Source organism: Zerene cesonia, chromosome 3 (genome assembly GCF_012273895.1).
Source record: "Zerene cesonia ecotype Mississippi chromosome 3, Zerene_cesonia_1.1, whole genome shotgun sequence".
Classification (NCBI taxonomy): Eukaryota; Metazoa; Arthropoda; class Insecta; order Lepidoptera; family Pieridae; genus Zerene; species Zerene cesonia.
In genome coordinates, this window is record NC_052104.1 from 8,886,005 (window position 1) to 8,905,131 (window position 19,127).

Below are 19,127 nucleotides of genomic sequence, written 5' to 3' on the forward strand. Positions count from 1 at the left end.
ATCAGCGCGATCAAACAAACAGACTTACTCTCCAGCTTTACATAGTATCAATGGCAGAATGATTTTTTTTTTTTTTTTTATGTTACAGTCGGCAATGGAGCTGGTGGGACGCCTGATGGTAAGCGCTACCACCGCCCATGAACATTTGGAGAGGCATAAGGTCCATTGCAGACCTTACGCCTCTACAAATGGATTGCCGACTTTTCGGGAAGAAATTAAGAAAGGATTGGCGATAGGAATAAAGGAAAGGACTGGGAAGGGTAAGGAAAAGGATATGGGCCTCCGGCTCCGGTGAGTGGGGAATTTCACGCCGGTCTTCTGTGGGGGTGTGGTACTTCCCCGGTGCGAGCTGGCCCAATTCGTGCCGAAGCGTGCTCGACTACCACACAAAAATGAATTGAATTGATGAATAAATGACAGATCTTATAGAATGAAACAACACGCCTCTAATGAAAATAAAAACTTTAATAATCACATTTCTCTCCTGTCCTTGTGCCGATAGCTTATCTCTGAAGCCACTCCAATACAATGACACACTTTTTTTATCCGGAAATTTATCTAGCTTCCTATTATTTTATGAGCACTAGAAACTTCCATCGAGAGGTCGGTAACATTTAATAACATCGTTTATACATATTTGTTAAAAATATTAGAATAATGAATGGTGGATATGACTTTAAATGCAATCGAATCGTATTTGTACTTTCTATCTTACAGTATATATTATCGTGTATATATGAGATTTTTTATTAGACTTTAACTGTATATTGTTTAAAAATGTATCATTTATAAAGTATATCGAACGCTATAAAACTAACTAACTAACAAACTACTATGTATACATTCTATTCACACAAACTATCTTTAGTATTTGCATATATGTACTATATTTTTCAAACAAATGAACAGTAACATTAACACCCCAAGCAAAGAGTAATTAACACCTGAACGCAATTTTTTGCCATATACAGTTTAAGGAAATAAACGTGTATGTTTTTTCTATTTTTATAATCCACTAATGGAGCAGTGTGAATGAAAACATACTCGTAAATGTTATAGTCGTATGCTTGCTTAATTCGTATAATATGCAAACAAATAAAATTGTACACTTTTTGTGGTGCTTCTCAACGGTAGCCCAAAGTGCTGTTACATCTTAGCACAGAGGCGTGGGTGAACTGAGGGTTCACCCTGGAAACCCAGGTCGTGCCTTGGTCGCCTGCGGGTACGAGTGGGGTCGGTTCACGGGTAATATGCGATGGCCTGTGTCACCAACGGATTGGGATGGGATTTAACATTTTATTGGGCTAAGGTAGGAGGTTCTATGTCGTCTTTAGTCTTCGAACGACGCATTTGCAGATGCACTACCTCTGCGAATGTTCATGGGTGGTGGTGATCGCTTACCATCAGGCGAACTACTTGCTCAGTTGCCCGCTATAACATAAAAAACGGCAATTTTACAAAATGACGTGATAAGTGACAAAATCAAATTCTGTCTTTGTTTACGCGGGTTTAATCGAAAGTGAAAAGGTAGAAATTTAAAATGCTATTCATGATTATTAGTATGATAATTGCACTGTGACATAAAATGCCTAAGTGCAGGTACAACACAGCTTAAGAATAAGCTTTTACTAACTAATCTTAGTAAAAATTCAAAATACCTCTCAATCCTTCACATAGTACAGTGAAACCATAACTAAGTTGCAAGTCAGTCAAAATAATAAGAATTTAAATATACACTTATATTATGATATTATACATTTGGGAATTAATTACAGTTGGTGTAAAAATCTCATATCGTTTTTCATTTCTGAAGCCTCAATTTCATAAGCCTTAACATAATGATGAGCAAAAAAATATAAACATTGTAATTGCTAAATTTTTATGACAGGCGTTTTTAAATATAAAAAGAATAGGCCGTTTATAAAATACCTCATATACAACTTCACCATTCATGAAAAACCTTACATTGGTATTTTCTTGACTTTTAAATTTTTGTCACCATATAAAATATAAATGAATATGTTCGGCCTCTTACAGGATTCCATTATTTACCGTTTACAAGGCTCAGTGAATTACTTAAGAAATTATAAATCCAATAATATATTTATTCTGTTTGCATAATAGGTGATAGGTATTTAACTATAGAATAACAACTATTTTTATCAGATAACAACTCCAATACATTACGAATATCATAAAACATGTGATGCATTATAATCTTATCCGTTGAACAAAATACATATTTTCCATAAACCAAATAAAGCTACTTTGGTACAATTCGACAATGCGATTATCGCAGTTGTAGGAGATTTTGGCCATGAATGGATTTCTAAATATTGGTATAGATCTGTTATCTGTAGTTGATAATTCAACTCAATTAAATTGTAGGCGTGATTAAATAAATATTTTTATAGTAATTAAAGACTTTTTTCAACACTTGTGCGCAAGGCAGTTAATTATTATTATCATTTATTTATCCACTTCAATACAGATGATGGCTTGAAGCTTGGGAAGAAGATGGGATTATGTTATTATGAATTTATAAACCCATGTCAAACATACCTAAATATTAAGACTTTGTCAGCCAAAACTACCAACATCCGGAAAAATACTCAACATATCAATTGCGTAGAAATAGGTGGAAGCAGTTCGCGAACACGGAAAGTCTGAAAATTTCTAAACACTCGCATAAAATTAAACATAATAACAAACAATGCCAAGGAAATACTGATTATTGAGTTATTACTTAGATATTATGCTACATTCAAGAAAAATCTAATTATTATAATTATTTGAATAAAAAATGTTGGAAATTAAAAAGTAAATTGTTGACATTATTTATAAAAACAACTTATACTACTAACACATAACCTCAATTTACCAAAACATTAAAATCACGCACTGAATTATGATTTATGTATATATCATGCCATTTGTTTTATAATCTGAGCTCATTCTGAGCCTAACAAATAGCATTAAACACATTCACACAGGAAATTGTCGAATTTATTTCATGACAGTTCTGCAATAAATAAAATATTGAATTGAAACAAAATAATGTTTTCGTTCTTACTGATAAATTCTTAGGCATTCCACTTTCCAAATTCCATTTTTAAATTTTTCTCCTTTTTTACACTGCCAGAATTGTTTCAAATATCTTGACATGTTTAAAGTAAATCTGTTAAAATCTGTGTGTAAGAATGTACTCAAATGGTTTTTTAAAATTAATATTTCTGTTCAGTAGAAAGACAATAGATATTGCAACAAAAGACCTTGGCTTTCATTATTATATTTTCCTTTATATTCATAAATATCTCAATCCGTTATACACGTAATAATGGTTTTAACAACGACTCTTAGATTATTATCCCAAACATTATGTCTACATCAACGGCTTTCACCAATTGCAAATTAAACAATATGTGCATTAATTAATGGAAATAATAACATACAATACGGCGCCTTATTTCTTTAGCAATAAAGTACAATACAATATGTTATTTATATCAACAACGCATGAAAATGTAGATAGGGTTTACCCGTCTAACGAGCTAGTCTACCACGCGAATTGATACTGAACGCATGTGCTGAATAAAAACAATTTTTTCATTCGATCGATAAATAAATCACAATCTTTGTTTTCCAAACTTTTCGTGTATAAATAGTGAACGCATCTATATATTTAAAACTGTTCTTTTAATTAACGGAACAATTTGTTACCTGTATTAAAAAAAATTCGCGCCAACCGACTTTTTTTCTATTATGAATTTTATATCACTGACAGTTTCGTCTTTGGAGAGTCATTGTTTTATTGTTTATAGTGTTTTGATCGTGTTTTTTATCGGCTTCACAGTGTTTCACAAGAATAGAATAGAGACACGCCGAAATAGAATTGGCGATAAGAGGAGGGATGCGCCAAATATTTATAAGGATGGAAAAGGTCAGTTTGTATTTGTTTATTGTATCTGTTTGACAATAGCTTAAAATTTTAAAGAACCGTGTATGTTATAAATAATACACAGTATATACAATTGCAATTTTTATACTTCAAGGTTTTTTTTTTGGTTTATAAATGCAAAATTTAACTTTTTTGTCTTTTTTCAATTTATTTTTATCTGCTATAGTTATATATCGAATATATAATACGTTATTATCTTTTTATAGCAAAAATATATTAGTTTTTTCGAACTCTAACTATGTAATGTAATATAGCACATTAATTGATAAATTTTGCCAAATCAAATTTGATTTAACTTTGAAGTTGAAGACATTTAGATTCTCACGCGCAATTTATTTAAGTGTATTTGTATTCAACTATGCATCCAGCACACCTTGGATTCGCAATAAACAAACGAAACGAATGAATTTTTACTACCATCTCCATACAAGATACCTGCAACGAGAAATATTTTTGCCATATGTAAAAACATTATTACGGATTTTTACAACATGTAAAATAATTTGAATTTAAAAACATTGTTTTGAAATTCTAACCAGAATTTCTTGAAATAATTAAATATGATGGCCATCAAGTTCATAGAAATTCAAAATTTAAAATGTAGCTATAATTTTTTGGGAAGAAAAATATATAAATACTTGAATGGAATGCGTATTAGACCTAGTAAGCACCTAATGCTTGTTTTAATTAAAACGTGTAAGATTAATGAAAACCACTTCGAAAAATGATTCACATTATAGTGCAATCAAAATCAGCACGAAGCACTGTAAACACAAGCAAGCAAAAAGCAAATGAGTATGTCCTTTTTTATCGCAATATTCGTGTGGGAATATTGCATAAAGCTACCTAATTTATTCCTCATTACATCAGCTATCTGCTTATGAAAGTCCCGTCAGAATCGGCCCTGCCCTTCCAGATTAGCCTAAACAAACAGACGGACAAATATGGTAAAAAAAAAAATTTTGGTGTGTGTTTCGTATGTTTATATACCATATAGTTAAAAAGTGTTATTTCAATATTACAAACAGACACTCTAATGTTATTTATATTTATCTATAGATTATAAACAATCACTGAAAGCTATCTTGAGTACATACCCAGTCTCAGTAAAAGTTTGGCCCTTTTCAACCAATCCAAAAAAAGAGGAGTTTCTTGATTCGGCTGTATTCTTTTTTGGGTTTTTTGTTAGAACTTCGACTGCACATTTTTTATTTCTTTGAAAGCGAAAAATATCTTAGCATCCATTTAACAAATTAATGAATTTATTTGATCTGGCGTTGAGATTTACAGAGCATAGGGTCCGAGTTCTTATCTTGGTTGGACTTATTTTTGTATTTTCTTATCAAAAGGGCATCAAATATGTATCATGATACACATTTACGTAGGTAAACTAAGTAATTAAATCAAATTAACTAACTCATCGTTATATAATACCCATAATTATGTATGGTTTACCATAGTCTGATAGAATCGTCTATAAATTGTCAATTACTTGCATTGCATATTTCCCTTTGCCTCAAGCTGACGTAGGATTTCTCGGTAAGACGTAGGTATGAAGGTTAATCGTATCAAAGAAAATCGTATTAACAAACTAGACTACTAAGAAGTTAATAAGAAATAATTTTTTTTCCATTTTATATTATTGTCAACTGATTAATTTACTTTATAAACTCCTATCGCGCTATATTATATCTAATTATGACATTAATTTGTAGGTATTATATAGAAATAAGGAATAAAAGGATGGCCAGTTAATAATTGCATCTGAATTTAGAAAAACTAGTGTGATATTCATATCAAATGTTTTTAATTTCCACTATAATATACATATGCAATTCTCGTGTCGCAGCGTTAGTTACCATACTTCTCCGAAATGGCTGGACAGATTATCATTAAAGGACTGTGAATCGGCTAACATCTATTTTCATACCCCTAAAGGATAAGAGTTAGACAGAACAGCGATCGCCGGGTCAGCAAGTATCGACAAAAAATGCAATGTGTCATTAAAATTAAAAACGAAGTAATAAACTGGTCTCGAAAGAGGGCCGCAAAAAATACAAAGGTCAATTTAATCCAGCATTGTAGCACATATTTTATCCAACGCGAAGACATCGAGACTAATGACCGCGGGCACAGATAATAAATACTTTACAAGTATGACAGGATATATAGCAGAGCCAGTCCGAGCCGTAACTGGCAGAGAAATCTTATATTTAGTCTTCCTCGAAACAATTTCTATGAAATGTGTTTATTTCAACGTGTTCGCTGATAAAATATTACCGGATGATTCGCGCGTTTATCTTTGAGATATAAATATTTTTTCTGTACGTTTCTTTTTATGTGTTAGTTGCCAAAGGTGCTAGTATGTACCCTGATGGTAAGCGATCAGCATCGCCCATAAACATTACCTGAGGCTCTATGCCTGTGCAAATGGATTTCCAACTTTAGTGTATAACGGATAAGGAGAGGATTGATGGAGGGAACAAAGGAAAGGATTGGGAAGAGTAAGGAAAAGGGCCTCCGGGTCTCCCAATCACCACTCGAAAAAGAGTTGAATGCTATTATTTCACGCCGATCTTCCCTGGGGGTGTGATACTTTCCCCGATGCGAAATGACCCAATTCGTGCTGAAGCAAGCTTGACTTCCACAATATAAATTATTACATATTATACGTTATTTAATCTAAATAAATAAATCTTAAACTTCATTTTTTAAAGTGCCGCTTACGACATATACCTCTCTTCATCATCTTATAAAAAATAAACAAAACATAATACAAGCTATAATTATGAATCGACATTTACTTTTTAGGTGCAAGTAAATCCTTGAACCGACCTTGGCTGTGCGGCTGTTGCTATGTCGACCATTGGCTCAATAATGTAAACAGCTGTGTATATAAAGTTGAGAATTCGTATTGTACTTAATGCGGGATCTTTTACGCTAACTTTTAAAGAATAACATACGAAAGAATTTTTACCGATAGGAGCAAAGCCTACCAAGAAAAGCTTTTATTGGGAGGTGGTCATTTATATATGTTAGGTCCCAACGGATAAACTAACAATAAAAAAAGTGTCATCGTCGTTCGCTGGTTTGGTGAGGAAAACCAAACACAAAAAACAATTGAATCACATCAATTTTTTTTTTTTCATTATTATAAATAAATTTAACGCAGTTTCTACAATTCCGTTTAATATCATTTATTAGCGGACGGTAGATTATAATGAAACACATCGATTTACGAAGACCCATAAATATTTAATACGACCTTCGTACGACGCCCCTTCGATCGGTATGTTGCATTGCATTTTCTCCTCATACTTTAATTATTATTAACTGTGTGTTGAATAATATTAATTGTTCTTTATAGAAAAAATAAAAACTTATACATAATATATATTATTGCTAGGTAAGATAGACGAATTATCGTTTTAACATATAAGCAGTAACTTGAACTTGTTGATATCTGAAATGATAAGCCCGATTTGTAAAACTTTTTGCATTCAATAGACGACTTCTTTGATAATCGTATATTACATTTAATTGAATTTAAAATGAATTCAATAATGATATTTAATAGCCACGATATATTTAATAATCTCTGTAGATATATATTGTGTACTGGTCAGTGTCCTATCTATACAAGATTACATAATTAATATGTACTTTACATAAATAAATAACATAATAAAGACCGTTAGACATCACCACAGGTAACATCATATTACCATTATACATTACCATTGCATATTTCGTCGTTAAGTTATCAAGTTACGCATAAATTTTCTCAGACCTTGAATCATCATGTATGTTATTTACTTTATTAATCCGTCACAATAACAGAAACAGGAAAACACAATATTAAATTTTTGTAATGAATAAAGCTATCATAAGTGCTATTTCAGATTATGAGCACTCCGTGAGCTCCGAAAACCGTTTAAAACAATGTGTACGAGTATATCACACTAATGTAATAAATATGAAATTTTGTTTGTTTCGATGTTTGTCCGTCAATCATGCTGAAACTATTGATCGTATTTTGATGAAATTTGGTATAAAGACAGGGTATGAGCTGACTTGGGTGATAGGATACTTTTTATCCCGATTAAATGCTCCCTTGGGATAAAACAGGAATCTTGATACTTGGACAAACGCCTAGTTAAATATAAAAAACATACACCCAGTAAATCCTAGTTGATGCATAAGTATAAACAGTCATTGGATGACAGGCGCAACCTACAAATAACATAATACTATACCGGCCCCACGAGTAGGTAGGTATAGCAGCAGTACAGGCAGGTGGTCCACCTGATGTCAAGTAATCATTCCCTCATCAAAGAGTAACAAACATACACACATCCTTTCAAACTTTCGCATTTATAATATTAGAAGGAAGTAGGATAATTAAGTGTGAGTAAACTAAAAACTTCTGACCCGTTCTTCGACCGCATCATAAAAAATTTATTACCTAAATCACATAGAATGAAAATGAGGTCTATACCAATGCATCTATGAAATCTATGTTAAAAACCGCAGTTGCAGTTTCTGCACGATGCACAAATAAACACGCAGCCAAAAGATAATTGCTTGAAAAGATCCGCACATAGGTATTCCTTTAATATTAATATCTTGAAAACATCAGTCAGTTTTAATTATTCTGTAAGTCTATGTAGGTATAGATTATCAGGTATAATAATCTGTAATATATTGACTGACAAACAAAATCACAGTTCTCATTCCTTGGTTGCATTACGTCCCTAAATTTTTTGCTACCGTAAAACCTGTCTCAGTCTCGGTCATGGTAATGCAAACCTATTTATTATATCGAAATGATAGAGAAACTCAGGAAATGGATGTTGGACATGTATAATTGTATATATTTTAGGAAATAATACCTCATTAGTTTTTAATTAGTTTAATTTTTTCTTACACTGCATGTTTGTATCCCTAACTTCGGGCAAGCGACATTACTGTTCCGCTAATACGGTCATTGTGTTTATGAAAACAATTTTAAATGTACATGCGCCGGGGATTTTATGTGAATACTAGCTGCACCTCGCGGTTTCACTCCCCCGTAAGGCCGTATCCCGTAGGAATATCGGGATAAAAAGTTGCCTAAATGTTATTCCAGTTGTCCAGCTGTCTACGTAGCAAATTTCATTGCAATCTATTCAGTAGTTTTTGCGTGAAAGAGCAACAAACACACACACATCCTTACAAACTTTCGCATTTATAATATTAGTGGGAAGTAGGATTAGTAGGATTTACATTAATCAACAAAAGCAAAACTATAAGTTCCATAGAGCATAGAACACCACATGTGGGACACCTGTATAATGTATTAAACCAAAATAAGGACTATTGTCTATGCAAATGTAATGTTTAATCATGTATGTTATTATTTTAAAATAAAAATGATAACATGAAAATTTGTAATCATACCCATAGGTAGATTGTTATTTAATGATGTCATTATCCAGTAGATGATGAAATGTAATGATGTTTTGTGTTTGTTATCTACGATACACATTTATATGATTTCGGATAAATTCCTAAGGCTAAGCTGAATGTATTTTAATTTAAACTGGTATTTTCCCATGGCTTTGCTCGCGTGGACTACAAATTGTACTTCGTGGATTTTGGAATAAGAAACTGCATGATAGTATTAATTAACAACCGCAAAACAAATAGATTTATTCAATTAATCTTTTACGGAGGAACCTTGGAGAGGTCATTTTGTGTGGTATATCAAATACATTAATCTGATTGAGTGATAACCTCTGACGGTATGCATTAGTAATCTTGTTTAATTCATTAACATTTGAAAGTTATGTCACTATAGTATTTTCTTAAGCAGTGGTGGCTCAGTGGTGAGAACCTCGGACTTCAAAATCGATAAGTCGGGGTTCGAGACCGGGCGAGCGTGCAGGAAATAAATTTATTTTTCAATTTATCTGCGCATGTGAATAACATCACCACTGCTTAAACGGTGAAGAAAAACATCGTGAGGAAACCGGCATGTCCGAGAATTAAAAAGTTCGACGACATGTGACATATGCTAACCCGCACTAGGCCAGCGTGGTGGATTATGGCCTGAACCCTCATACGAGGCCTGTGTCCCAGCAGTGGGAACATATATGGGCTGATGATGATGATGATGATGAGTATTTTCTTATGTTTGATATAACGCGAGTATTATAGATTTAGAATTAAAGACTTTTTAACGGATTTTAAACGCGATTTATTTATTATACGTTTCCCCGTGATCTGGCCGTTAAAAAGTCTTCAATTCTAAGTTATGTCACATTCAAAAACCTGGTAAGACTTTTTATCTGCTTGAATTATACGAAATATAAATTAAGTGTAGTTGTTTTAATATACGAGCTAAATTGTTGCGTATAAATTTAGTGATGAGATTTACTTTTTATGGATAAGTATTTTAATACAAAACTAAAAATTCTTTCATAAGTTTCCATTTCATTGAAACACGGTAGCCGCTGCTGCGGCGTAGAAAATAAAAATACATTTAAAATCAAATAGAGTTTGAGTTTTAGAAATTGAATAAAAATTCGTGACTCAAGCAATTCTTCGATAATCATGGCATTAAAGATTGAATCGTGCAATTTATTTTTCTACCTACAGTACCTTACACCGAGGTTAGTGTAAACAATGATAATGATTGCCTTCTCTTCAACTATATTTAATGATTGATTCATCCCGAAAAGTTTTATTTTACCGATTTCAAAAATTCACCACCATATAGCTAAGCACTGTTATCAAACCTGGTAAAGCTAGCTGCGCCCCGCGGTTTCACCCGCGCAAATCCGTATCCCGTAGGCATATCGGAATAAAAAGTTGCCTATATGTTATTTCAGTTGTCCAGCTGTCTACGTAGCAAATTTCATTGCAATCGGTTCAGTAGTTTTTGCGTAAAAGAGTAGCAAACACACACACACACATCCTTACTTTGGCATTTATAATATTAGTAGGAAGGATTAAACAAATATGCAAACACAGAATATCATTAATCAGTAGATATTATTATAATGAATCATAAATCGATACCAGATGTGTAAGTCACATTCATTAGCACAATCCAGTTTAGTTATAAATCCTTCAACAATAATAATAATTCATATATTCTGTTTTATCTTTCTATCAGCCAACGTAGGAATCGTTTAACGTAATCTAAATATAATCGAGCATTAGTTACAAATATGCTCGATGCCAAATATACACATAAGCAAAATGTGACATGAGGGTTTTATACTTTTAATAATTAAAAAAAAATCACTAATATTGCCACCAAAGGCCGCCAAAATCTCATTGCAATACCCGCGCACATTGAAAAACCCTATATAATATCACGAAATTGAACATTGATAATTCAGATTCAAGTATAAAAGAGATTTCTTTGATCATTGAATAAGAATATATACAAATAGGCTATCATTAACCACACTTAGGGGCAAGCAAAACATATGTTCAATGTCACTGACCTTTGACTCCTAATGTATGCCATTAAAACATTATTGTTATCAAACTTAAAACAAATGGAGCACGGCCAGCTTTATCTCCTGACCCACATAACGCTGATAAGCTCATTTAGAACAGAGCTTTTTATTAGTCTATCCTAATATTATAAAGCTGAAGAGTTTGTTTGTTTGAACGCACTAATCTCAGGAACTACTGGTCCGATTTGAGATATTCTTTCAGTGTTTGACAACCCATTTATTGAGGAAGACTATAAGCTATATATGTACTACAGACGAAGTCGGGGCGGACCGCTAGTATGTAATATCTTTCTGCTTTGTATTTTTTCCTTAAAGAAAGTTTTTTTTTTGTTATAAGATGTTAAACGCATTGAATGTTTTTATATATACGCAATATATAATAATTTTTATTTATATTGTATAAAATACCATTGTCTGGATGGTCTGTAGATTAAACAATAAACAATACTGCGACTACTATTTGCTATCTTACAACATTCATGTAAAGAGATTAATAAAAAAATAATAGAGATAAGCAGTCATTTGTTATGACTCCTTTACTGTTTACAAAATACCATAGTGTTATCACAAATACAACGCACCGTGTGACCGTGACGTAGTAGATAGGAAAAGACATCAATATTTTCTTTGAGACTAGCTACGACAATCCATCCATTGGGTAGTTATTTAAATAATATTCCAAAATTGCACGATTACGCAAATAATTATAAAATAACAATAATTAATATGCCTTAATGTCAATGGCCTTTATAACGTAAGGTACCCCTAGATTGAATGGTTCCTAAATTTTTATTCTACATTCGTTGCATTCATAACAAAGTAAAATAATTCAGTTTTAATCAAACCGAAACATAATTATGATAATTGAAAATACTTATTCCAGATCGTGAGCATCCAGATGACGAGGATGATCCAGACTTCCTGGTCCCAGCTATACCAGAAAATACCCGCCACATACCCTACAAGCCCGAACGAAGACCCGTCTCCGACATGATTAAGAGGTCAAGAGAGTACTATGATATGATGGCTTCTAGGAGAACTGTGAGGAGGTTCAGCACTGAACCAATCCCGCAAGAAGTTTTAGATAATATTGTAAAAACCGCTGGTAAGATATGAAGCCAAGCCTACTACATAAATTGTTCATATGTTCTTCATCTGAAATTCTGAATTCAAAAGATTCATTTCTAATAATGACATTATTTTACTCAACTCAAACCTAAATTAATAAAAAAAGAAAAAAATAATGCAAAAACAACAAAAATAGCTTTTAAGAACTTTTATACCGTATACCTTATTTTACTTGTGTAAAACATACACAATTCGCGATCTCGTATATCTTTCCATCCACCTAAAGCTCTGATTTTTGGTTTCGTGTTCTTAATTTTATATGAAAGATTTTGAGGGTAGAAACTCTTTTTCACCATATTAACGAACTTCTGGACGGCTATAACTTTCTCCACTTCGTGACAAAAGGTGTCGTTGCTGTACTGACATTTTTCAAATCGAAATACCCTTGAACTTTTAATGGAGAGAACTAAGAATTTTCCTTTTTTTGTTCTAGTAGCTATGAATTTTAGGGAACTGCTCCACAGATAGTCATTGAAGGTACAAAAATAATTAGACAAGTTCTTGAATACATTCCACGTAGTCCTGTTGAACGCAACAGCTATGTTTTCACTATAACCCCACGGTTCTATTGCTGCTGTAGTCTCATTGATGTGATAGTCTTTTATTCTTGGAAATCGAGTCCCAAGCGCAATCATATCGTAATCGGGATAGTGATTCGGCAATATTTTTTCAACCAACTTCATGACATAAACCATGTCCTCAGCTACATACTGATCTTCTTCCAAAAATAGTACATTACCATTATAATTTCTAGTTACAGCTAGCTTATCGAATACCGTGCTTACAGTCCACCACCAATGTTGTTTTAACTGAGCCATATCTGGGTTTCTATATCTAATATTCTCTTGACATCTGATTAAATTTGTTGGACAGTATTTCAAATCTGGTCCCGGGAAAGCAATTGGGTGTATTTGGACATTATACGGGTAAATGATCCGTATATATTTAGTAAAATAAATCCTCTCCATCAAATTATTAATCTCGTCGTCAATATAATCATGCGAGAGTATAATCAAACACTTGTGTATACCTATGGCTTGTTTCAAAGACTCTAAGATCTGTTCAAGATAGTACGCTCGATCGTGCACTTGGATAACAATGACTAGCGTAAAATTGGGGCCATATGTGGAGAAATGCTGAATAATCTGCTCTTTATTAGTGTCACTTACAAATTTTCTAATTTTCGTGATTTCTTCCACATCAAAGTTTGGTCTATCGGCAGACATTTTATCCGAAACGTTGTCATTATATTCTTCGTACCAAGTTTTTTCGTCGAAGTCATAATATGATCGTCCTCTGCATAATAAGATCAACAGAAGTAAAATTATTGCAGACAGTAAGACTATAACTACGCCCTTGTAAGAAAGCTTCAAAAAATACATTTAAATTTCTATTTATATGTTACCATGCGATAAGTGTAAAAAATAAATAACAATGTGAATCAAAATGACAGCTAGACAATTGCGGGACATTTTGATGTATTGCGTTGCGTTCATTCGGGATTCTTTCAAAATCACTATGATACTCCATTGAAAATCATGCTAATATTCGAACATTATTTTGCTTTTTTTAATAAAAATGCTCCCTGATATTTTTCACTTATATGAATTCAGAAAAAAAACCTATAAACTATCAATTTTCGTCCCCTGTATTCAAGTTGTTGATTATTCCCTGATAATTGACTTTTAAACCATCATCTCAGGCACCTCACCATCAGGTGCCCACACAGAACCCTGGACATTTGTAGTAGTCCAAGACCCGAACGTGAAAGCAGCTATTAGAAGTATCGTTGAAGAAGAAGAAGAATTAAATTATGCTAGAAGAATGTCCAGACAATGGGTCACAGATTTGAAACCATTTGCTACGAATGCAAATAAGCCATACCTGTGTGATGCTCCAGCTCTCATCTTGATGTTCAGGCAGACACACTCCATACGAGACGACGGGAAGAAACGTATGCATTATTACAATGAGATTAGTGTTGCGATTGCAGCCGGGTTTTTATTGGCAGCTATACAGGTACGTGAAGTAGAGACTAAAATTTAAATTGGTTTGGTGTATATTATATTAATGCTACTGTTAAAATATCGTGAAGATTAGCTTCATTGTACTTTAAGTCATTTTTACAAGGAAAAAAGCTTTTACAATAATAAAATTAATCCAGTCCAGTAATTCATTTTATAGCAAATTGATTCCACTTAAAGCGAACTACGAGTATGCTACTGAATAATTTGATATGGTTTAATATTTTTTATTTATTCTTGAACTCATCTAGCTTCGAGATTACGACACTCAACAATCCTTACCTTGTAAGTCAATCTTTGTCCTAATAAACCTAAATACTTATTTCTAGTACTGCGGCCTCGTGGCTCTCACATCGACTCCTCTAAACTGCAACTCACGTCTCCGCGACCTATTGTCTAGACCACCCAATGAGAGGCTGGAACTTCTTTTCCCAGTGGGTAGACCTCATCCACTAGCCACTGTGCCGGATCTGCAGAGGAAATCTTTGGCAGAAATTATGGTTAGCGTCTGAGTGTCTGACTATTGTAATAGCAACATTTTTTTCTCATCATGATTAGGATACATTTGGTGAAATATTTCTAGGTATTACAAACATTGCGATAAAATTTCAGGATTAAAATTTGCAATGAAGTTTGTGAAAATGTACATGCCTAATGATTACTTAAAAAGTTCTTATGACAATAAATTAAAATCTGTGCGTAGTCCACCTAAGATTGTATCAAGTATTTATTTTCTTCGCGTTTCCCATGTTTAATAATAAATGTAGTTAGGTTAAAACAAATACTTAAACTTAGCGATTCGTTTTGGAAATAGCCAAAGTTAAAACTCCAAAGATGTTATATTGGTGCTCAGTGTGATATATCTTGCTCAATTATTAAATATATTTTAGAGTAACTTTCGTTTTATTCAAACCCAGCCAAAGCATAAGTTATTGATTGCTCATTCTGTGTCTTTCATTTTAATTGTAAAAAATAAGTCACTCGATGGCCAAGTCAAGTGATGGCATCCAATTACAAAACCGATTCTAATAAATCTGCACACCATGTGTAGTATGATCGAACTAAAATTATTTATTTATTTATTTCAATTATGATAAATAACTACCCAGGTGGAGCCCGACTCCACAGATAGTTGTATTATATACACGACATATGTGCACAGAGGAATCAACCGCCATAACTAAGCAGACTAATAAAAAGCAGCTAACATCATCGCAAATTTATTAACAACAATTCAAAAAAATCCAAAGTCCGGTACAGCACAGTCGGTTGGCGCTAACGTCGTCTACGGCGGCGGCGTCGCCGACGTCGACGGCGGCAGGAGCGTCGCCGACGCCGGCGGCTGCGGCTGCGGCGCCGTCGGCGTCGGCAGCTGCGGCGCCTGCGTCGGCGACACTGCAAACATTTACGATATTATACTATAATATGTCCTAGAGAAATATATTTTTTATTGCTTTTATTAAATTGCATGTCCGTGTGCTGTCCAAGTCCAGTGCAAGGAGTCCATTAAGCTTCGACACAATCCCACAGAAGACCGTGCATTAGTAGTATGCTGCGGCGTGTCGTTCGCTAAGTAAGGGAGCCGGAAGCCCATATCCTTTTCCTTACTCTTCTCAGTCCTTTGCTATACTCCTCTCTCTTTGTCAGCAATCCATTTGTAGATGCGTAACTTCTGCAATCGAACTTACGCCTCCCCAAATAATACCACCCAGGTGGTAGCGCTTGCCATCAGGCAACCCACTAGCTCCATTGACGACGATGAGATACAAAAATAAATAAATTAAACAATAAAAGCTCATAAAATCTTAGTGAATTGGTACACACCCGTGCCCACCCAATAGATTAAACAATAACACATAATGTCTCGTGCCCACTAACCCTACAAGACCTCCTCCTACGACGTCGTCGGCAGCACGCGTCCGCCGGCTCCGAGCCCGTGCGCGACACTGAACGGCCGCGGTGAATGCACTTTTCGCCGTGCCTGACAAAATATCGTAGCAAATATCATTGCGAGTGTGTTGTCTACGAAAATGTTACAGGATTGAAAATTTATAATGAATTAATCGATAGAATATCGTGTGAACGAAATTATATGTCATTCTAATAAATATTAAATTTTAATGCATTATTGCAATTTAATCACCTCTTACTAAGACGATCATCATCATTACCGCGCAAGTCACTGCAACAATGTTATATGATTTATATGATAAAATGTTATAGCATCTATTTTCTACAAATTCCAGTCAGTGGCAACTTGACAACTTATATTTAATGAAGAGTAAACCGCATCCGAATATTAAACTTTCGAGACCTGATTAGACTAATGAAAATATGCATTACAATAAACATATTATAATTAACCCGGCAAACTCTGTTCTGCCTTACTAATTTAGGGGTATGAAAAATAGATGTTGGCCGATTCTCATAGATACCGGATAAGCACAAAAAATTTCATCAAAATCGGTCAAGCCGTTTCGGAGGAGTATGGCAACGAAAACTGTGACATGAGAATTTTATATATTAGATAATCAATGTTGGTTACTAACGACTTCTCAGCATTCTTGTCGTTTTGTTCAGTATCACCCTTTTTCTTAGCGGAGGTCTTATCGTGTTCAGAGTTGCGGCGCGCTTCAGTTGCCCGGCGACGCCTGGAATAAAATATAATATGTTATTTTCAAATCAATCCGTAATAATTAAGCGTATGTATAAGATGTGATTTAAATTATCTTTTGTAAAATTTAGACGCCTACCGTGATTTCATTGAACGGAGTATATAATTTGGCAGTTGTTAATATATCTCGAAATAGAATATACATAGAAATAACCTGTATAAATACCATACTGTTAATGTTTTAAACTAGTTGTTTGAAATAATTTCAATGCATTTATGTTGTTTTTAATTTATTTGTTTCTCCTGACCGCAAGATAACAATTTTTACATAAGCTATGAAGAAATTAGTTGCATACAATGCCTATAGCTATTTTATATCTTTTATATCATAAACAACACCTCTTACTTCCGACTCATCTCCAAATACGTCTTGACCCTGGCGGCGTACCGCGGCGCGTCATGGTCGCTGCGCTTGCGCAGGAAGGTCACCACATCGTCGCTGATCTTCCTATCCTGGTCTCCCTCGGGCTCCATACCGCCGCTGTAGCCCCCCGACATTACCTGCCATCAACATACGCTATGCTACTGTGAATTTCAAAATAATGCTTTGTTTTATAGAAATTACTACCGAAGTATTGGAACTATATTAATTATAGCAATATAGATGGTTTTTAGCAATAAAGATGCATTGTAAGTCACGTAGATAAACATTTATATCGTTTCTAATTCACTCTCTCGGTCTCTGCTACAGCAGGGATATAAACTTCGACTTTAGGATGAAATCCATCACGCTGCCCAAGTGCGACCTGGTACCACATATCAACTGACTTTTTTTAGTTCTTGGACAGGACTATCAATCAATCAAGATTCTTTATGATACCAGTACTGCAATATTTAAAAAAAATAAAGAAATAGATATTTGCCCGTTTGAGACTCACGACTATTTGCTTGAAGATGGAGTCTTAGCAACACCATAAGATTGGTAGGTTGGGGGGAGTACTAGTCAGCTCGGTTCAATACTCTTCTGTTAGGATTGCTAGCTCTAACAGAAATAAGACCTTGAGCAAAAATCTTATAAAAATAAAATATTTTCTTACCATGAATTAGACGGCGGACGCCAAAACATTCTTGTATGTTTTTTATAAAATTTTAAGTATAATAAAAAAAACACAAAAATAAAATAGAAAAAAACCTAACAATATCTTCACATCACAAAATTTTATTGTTCTATCAAATGACACAAATTCTTTTTATGAAAATTTTATTGAGAAGAGAAATGCTGCCAGGTATTTCAAATGAAGAAACTTCTTGTTTGATCGACTCTTATAAAACCGTTTTGTTGCTTAAATGCGGTTGTTGGAAAATTATTTATTTACAATTGTATATTATTCTCCCACTTCTTATTCAATCAAATGAGATATTAAGATATTGAGAGATTTGATCGTATTTTTCTTCTACCCAAGTAAATTTGTAATTTGCTCAATAATATTTATTGATGCAATTTCATATTCTTGTTGTTATTCGCATAAAAATGTTTGAAACAATAATTCGTAATACATTTTGTATATTTTGAATTTTATTTAGAAAAAGTATAGAAACTATGAAATATTATGTGTTAACTATTGGCCTATTTCCTTGCCCTAGCCCTTCCCAGTCCATTCCTTTTTTCCATTCATCAATCCTTTTCTTATCCCTTTTCCCTTAAAAGCGGGCAGCGCATTCTCAGAAGTCTGAGCTTCTGCGAATGTTCATGGGCGGTGGTGATCGTTTACCATCAGGCGAACCACCAGCTCAGTTGCCCGCTATGACATTAAAAAAAAACTAAAGTGTTATAAAAATATAATATCTAAATAATATAAAAATTCTCCTAATGAAAAACTCATCGCTTTTAC

General features: G+C 33.7%; 2 protein-coding genes across 2 annotated transcripts; one reads left to right on the top strand and one right to left on the bottom strand.

The window, feature by feature from the left end:
• The first annotated feature begins 3,559 nt into the window (after positions 1–3,559).
• On the top strand, positions 3,560–15,516 carry LOC119838757 (iodotyrosine deiodinase 1). The gene is made up of 4 exons (XM_038364859.1): positions 3,560–3,940; positions 12,353–12,574; positions 14,300–14,616; positions 14,951–15,516. Exons 1-4 carry the CDS (start codon positions 3,763–3,765, stop codon positions 15,131–15,133), a joined length of 900 nt encoding a protein of 299 aa, XP_038220787.1. The 5' UTR covers positions 3,560–3,762; the 3' UTR covers positions 15,134–15,516.
• Positions 15,517–15,838: 322 nt separating this feature from the next.
• On the bottom strand, positions 15,839–17,793 carry LOC119839452 (protamine-2). Its single transcript, XM_038365717.1, has 5 exons — positions 17,642–17,793; positions 17,171–17,272; positions 16,765–16,803; positions 16,476–16,602; positions 15,839–16,016 (listed from the first exon to the last, which is right to left on the bottom strand). The coding sequence occupies exons 1-5, from the start codon at positions 17,791–17,793 to the stop codon at positions 15,897–15,899; spliced, it is 540 nt and encodes a 179-aa protein (XP_038221645.1). The 3' UTR covers positions 15,839–15,896.
• Positions 17,794–19,127: the final 1,334 nt, after the last annotated feature.

What these genes read in the sequence shown, in the direction of transcription:
- LOC119838757 (XM_038364859.1), top strand. Translation starts at nt 3,763, where the DNA reads ATGAATTTTATATCACTGACAGTTTCGTCTTTGGAGAGTCATTGTTTT. An exon ending in TATTTATAAGGATGGAAAAG is followed by an intron (nt 3,941 to 12,352) that starts GTCAGTTTGTAT and finishes TACTTATTCCAG; the next exon opens with ATCGTGAGCATCCAGATGAC. An exon ending in TAATATTGTAAAAACCGCTG is followed by an intron (nt 12,575 to 14,299) that starts GTAAGATATGAA and finishes CCATCATCTCAG; the next exon opens with GCACCTCACCATCAGGTGCC.
- LOC119839452 (XM_038365717.1), bottom strand. Translation starts at nt 17,793, where the DNA reads ATGTCGGGGGGCTACAGCGGCGGTATGGAGCCCGAGGGAGACCAGGAT. An exon ending in GACAAGAATGCTGAGAAGTC is followed by an intron (nt 16,804 to 17,170) that starts GTTAGTAACCAA and finishes ACATTGTTGCAG; the next exon opens with TGACTTGCGCGGTAATGATG. An exon ending in GTGGGCACGAGACATTATGT is followed by an intron (nt 16,017 to 16,475) that starts GTTATTGTTTAA and finishes AAATGTTTGCAG; the next exon opens with TGTCGCCGACGCAGGCGCCG.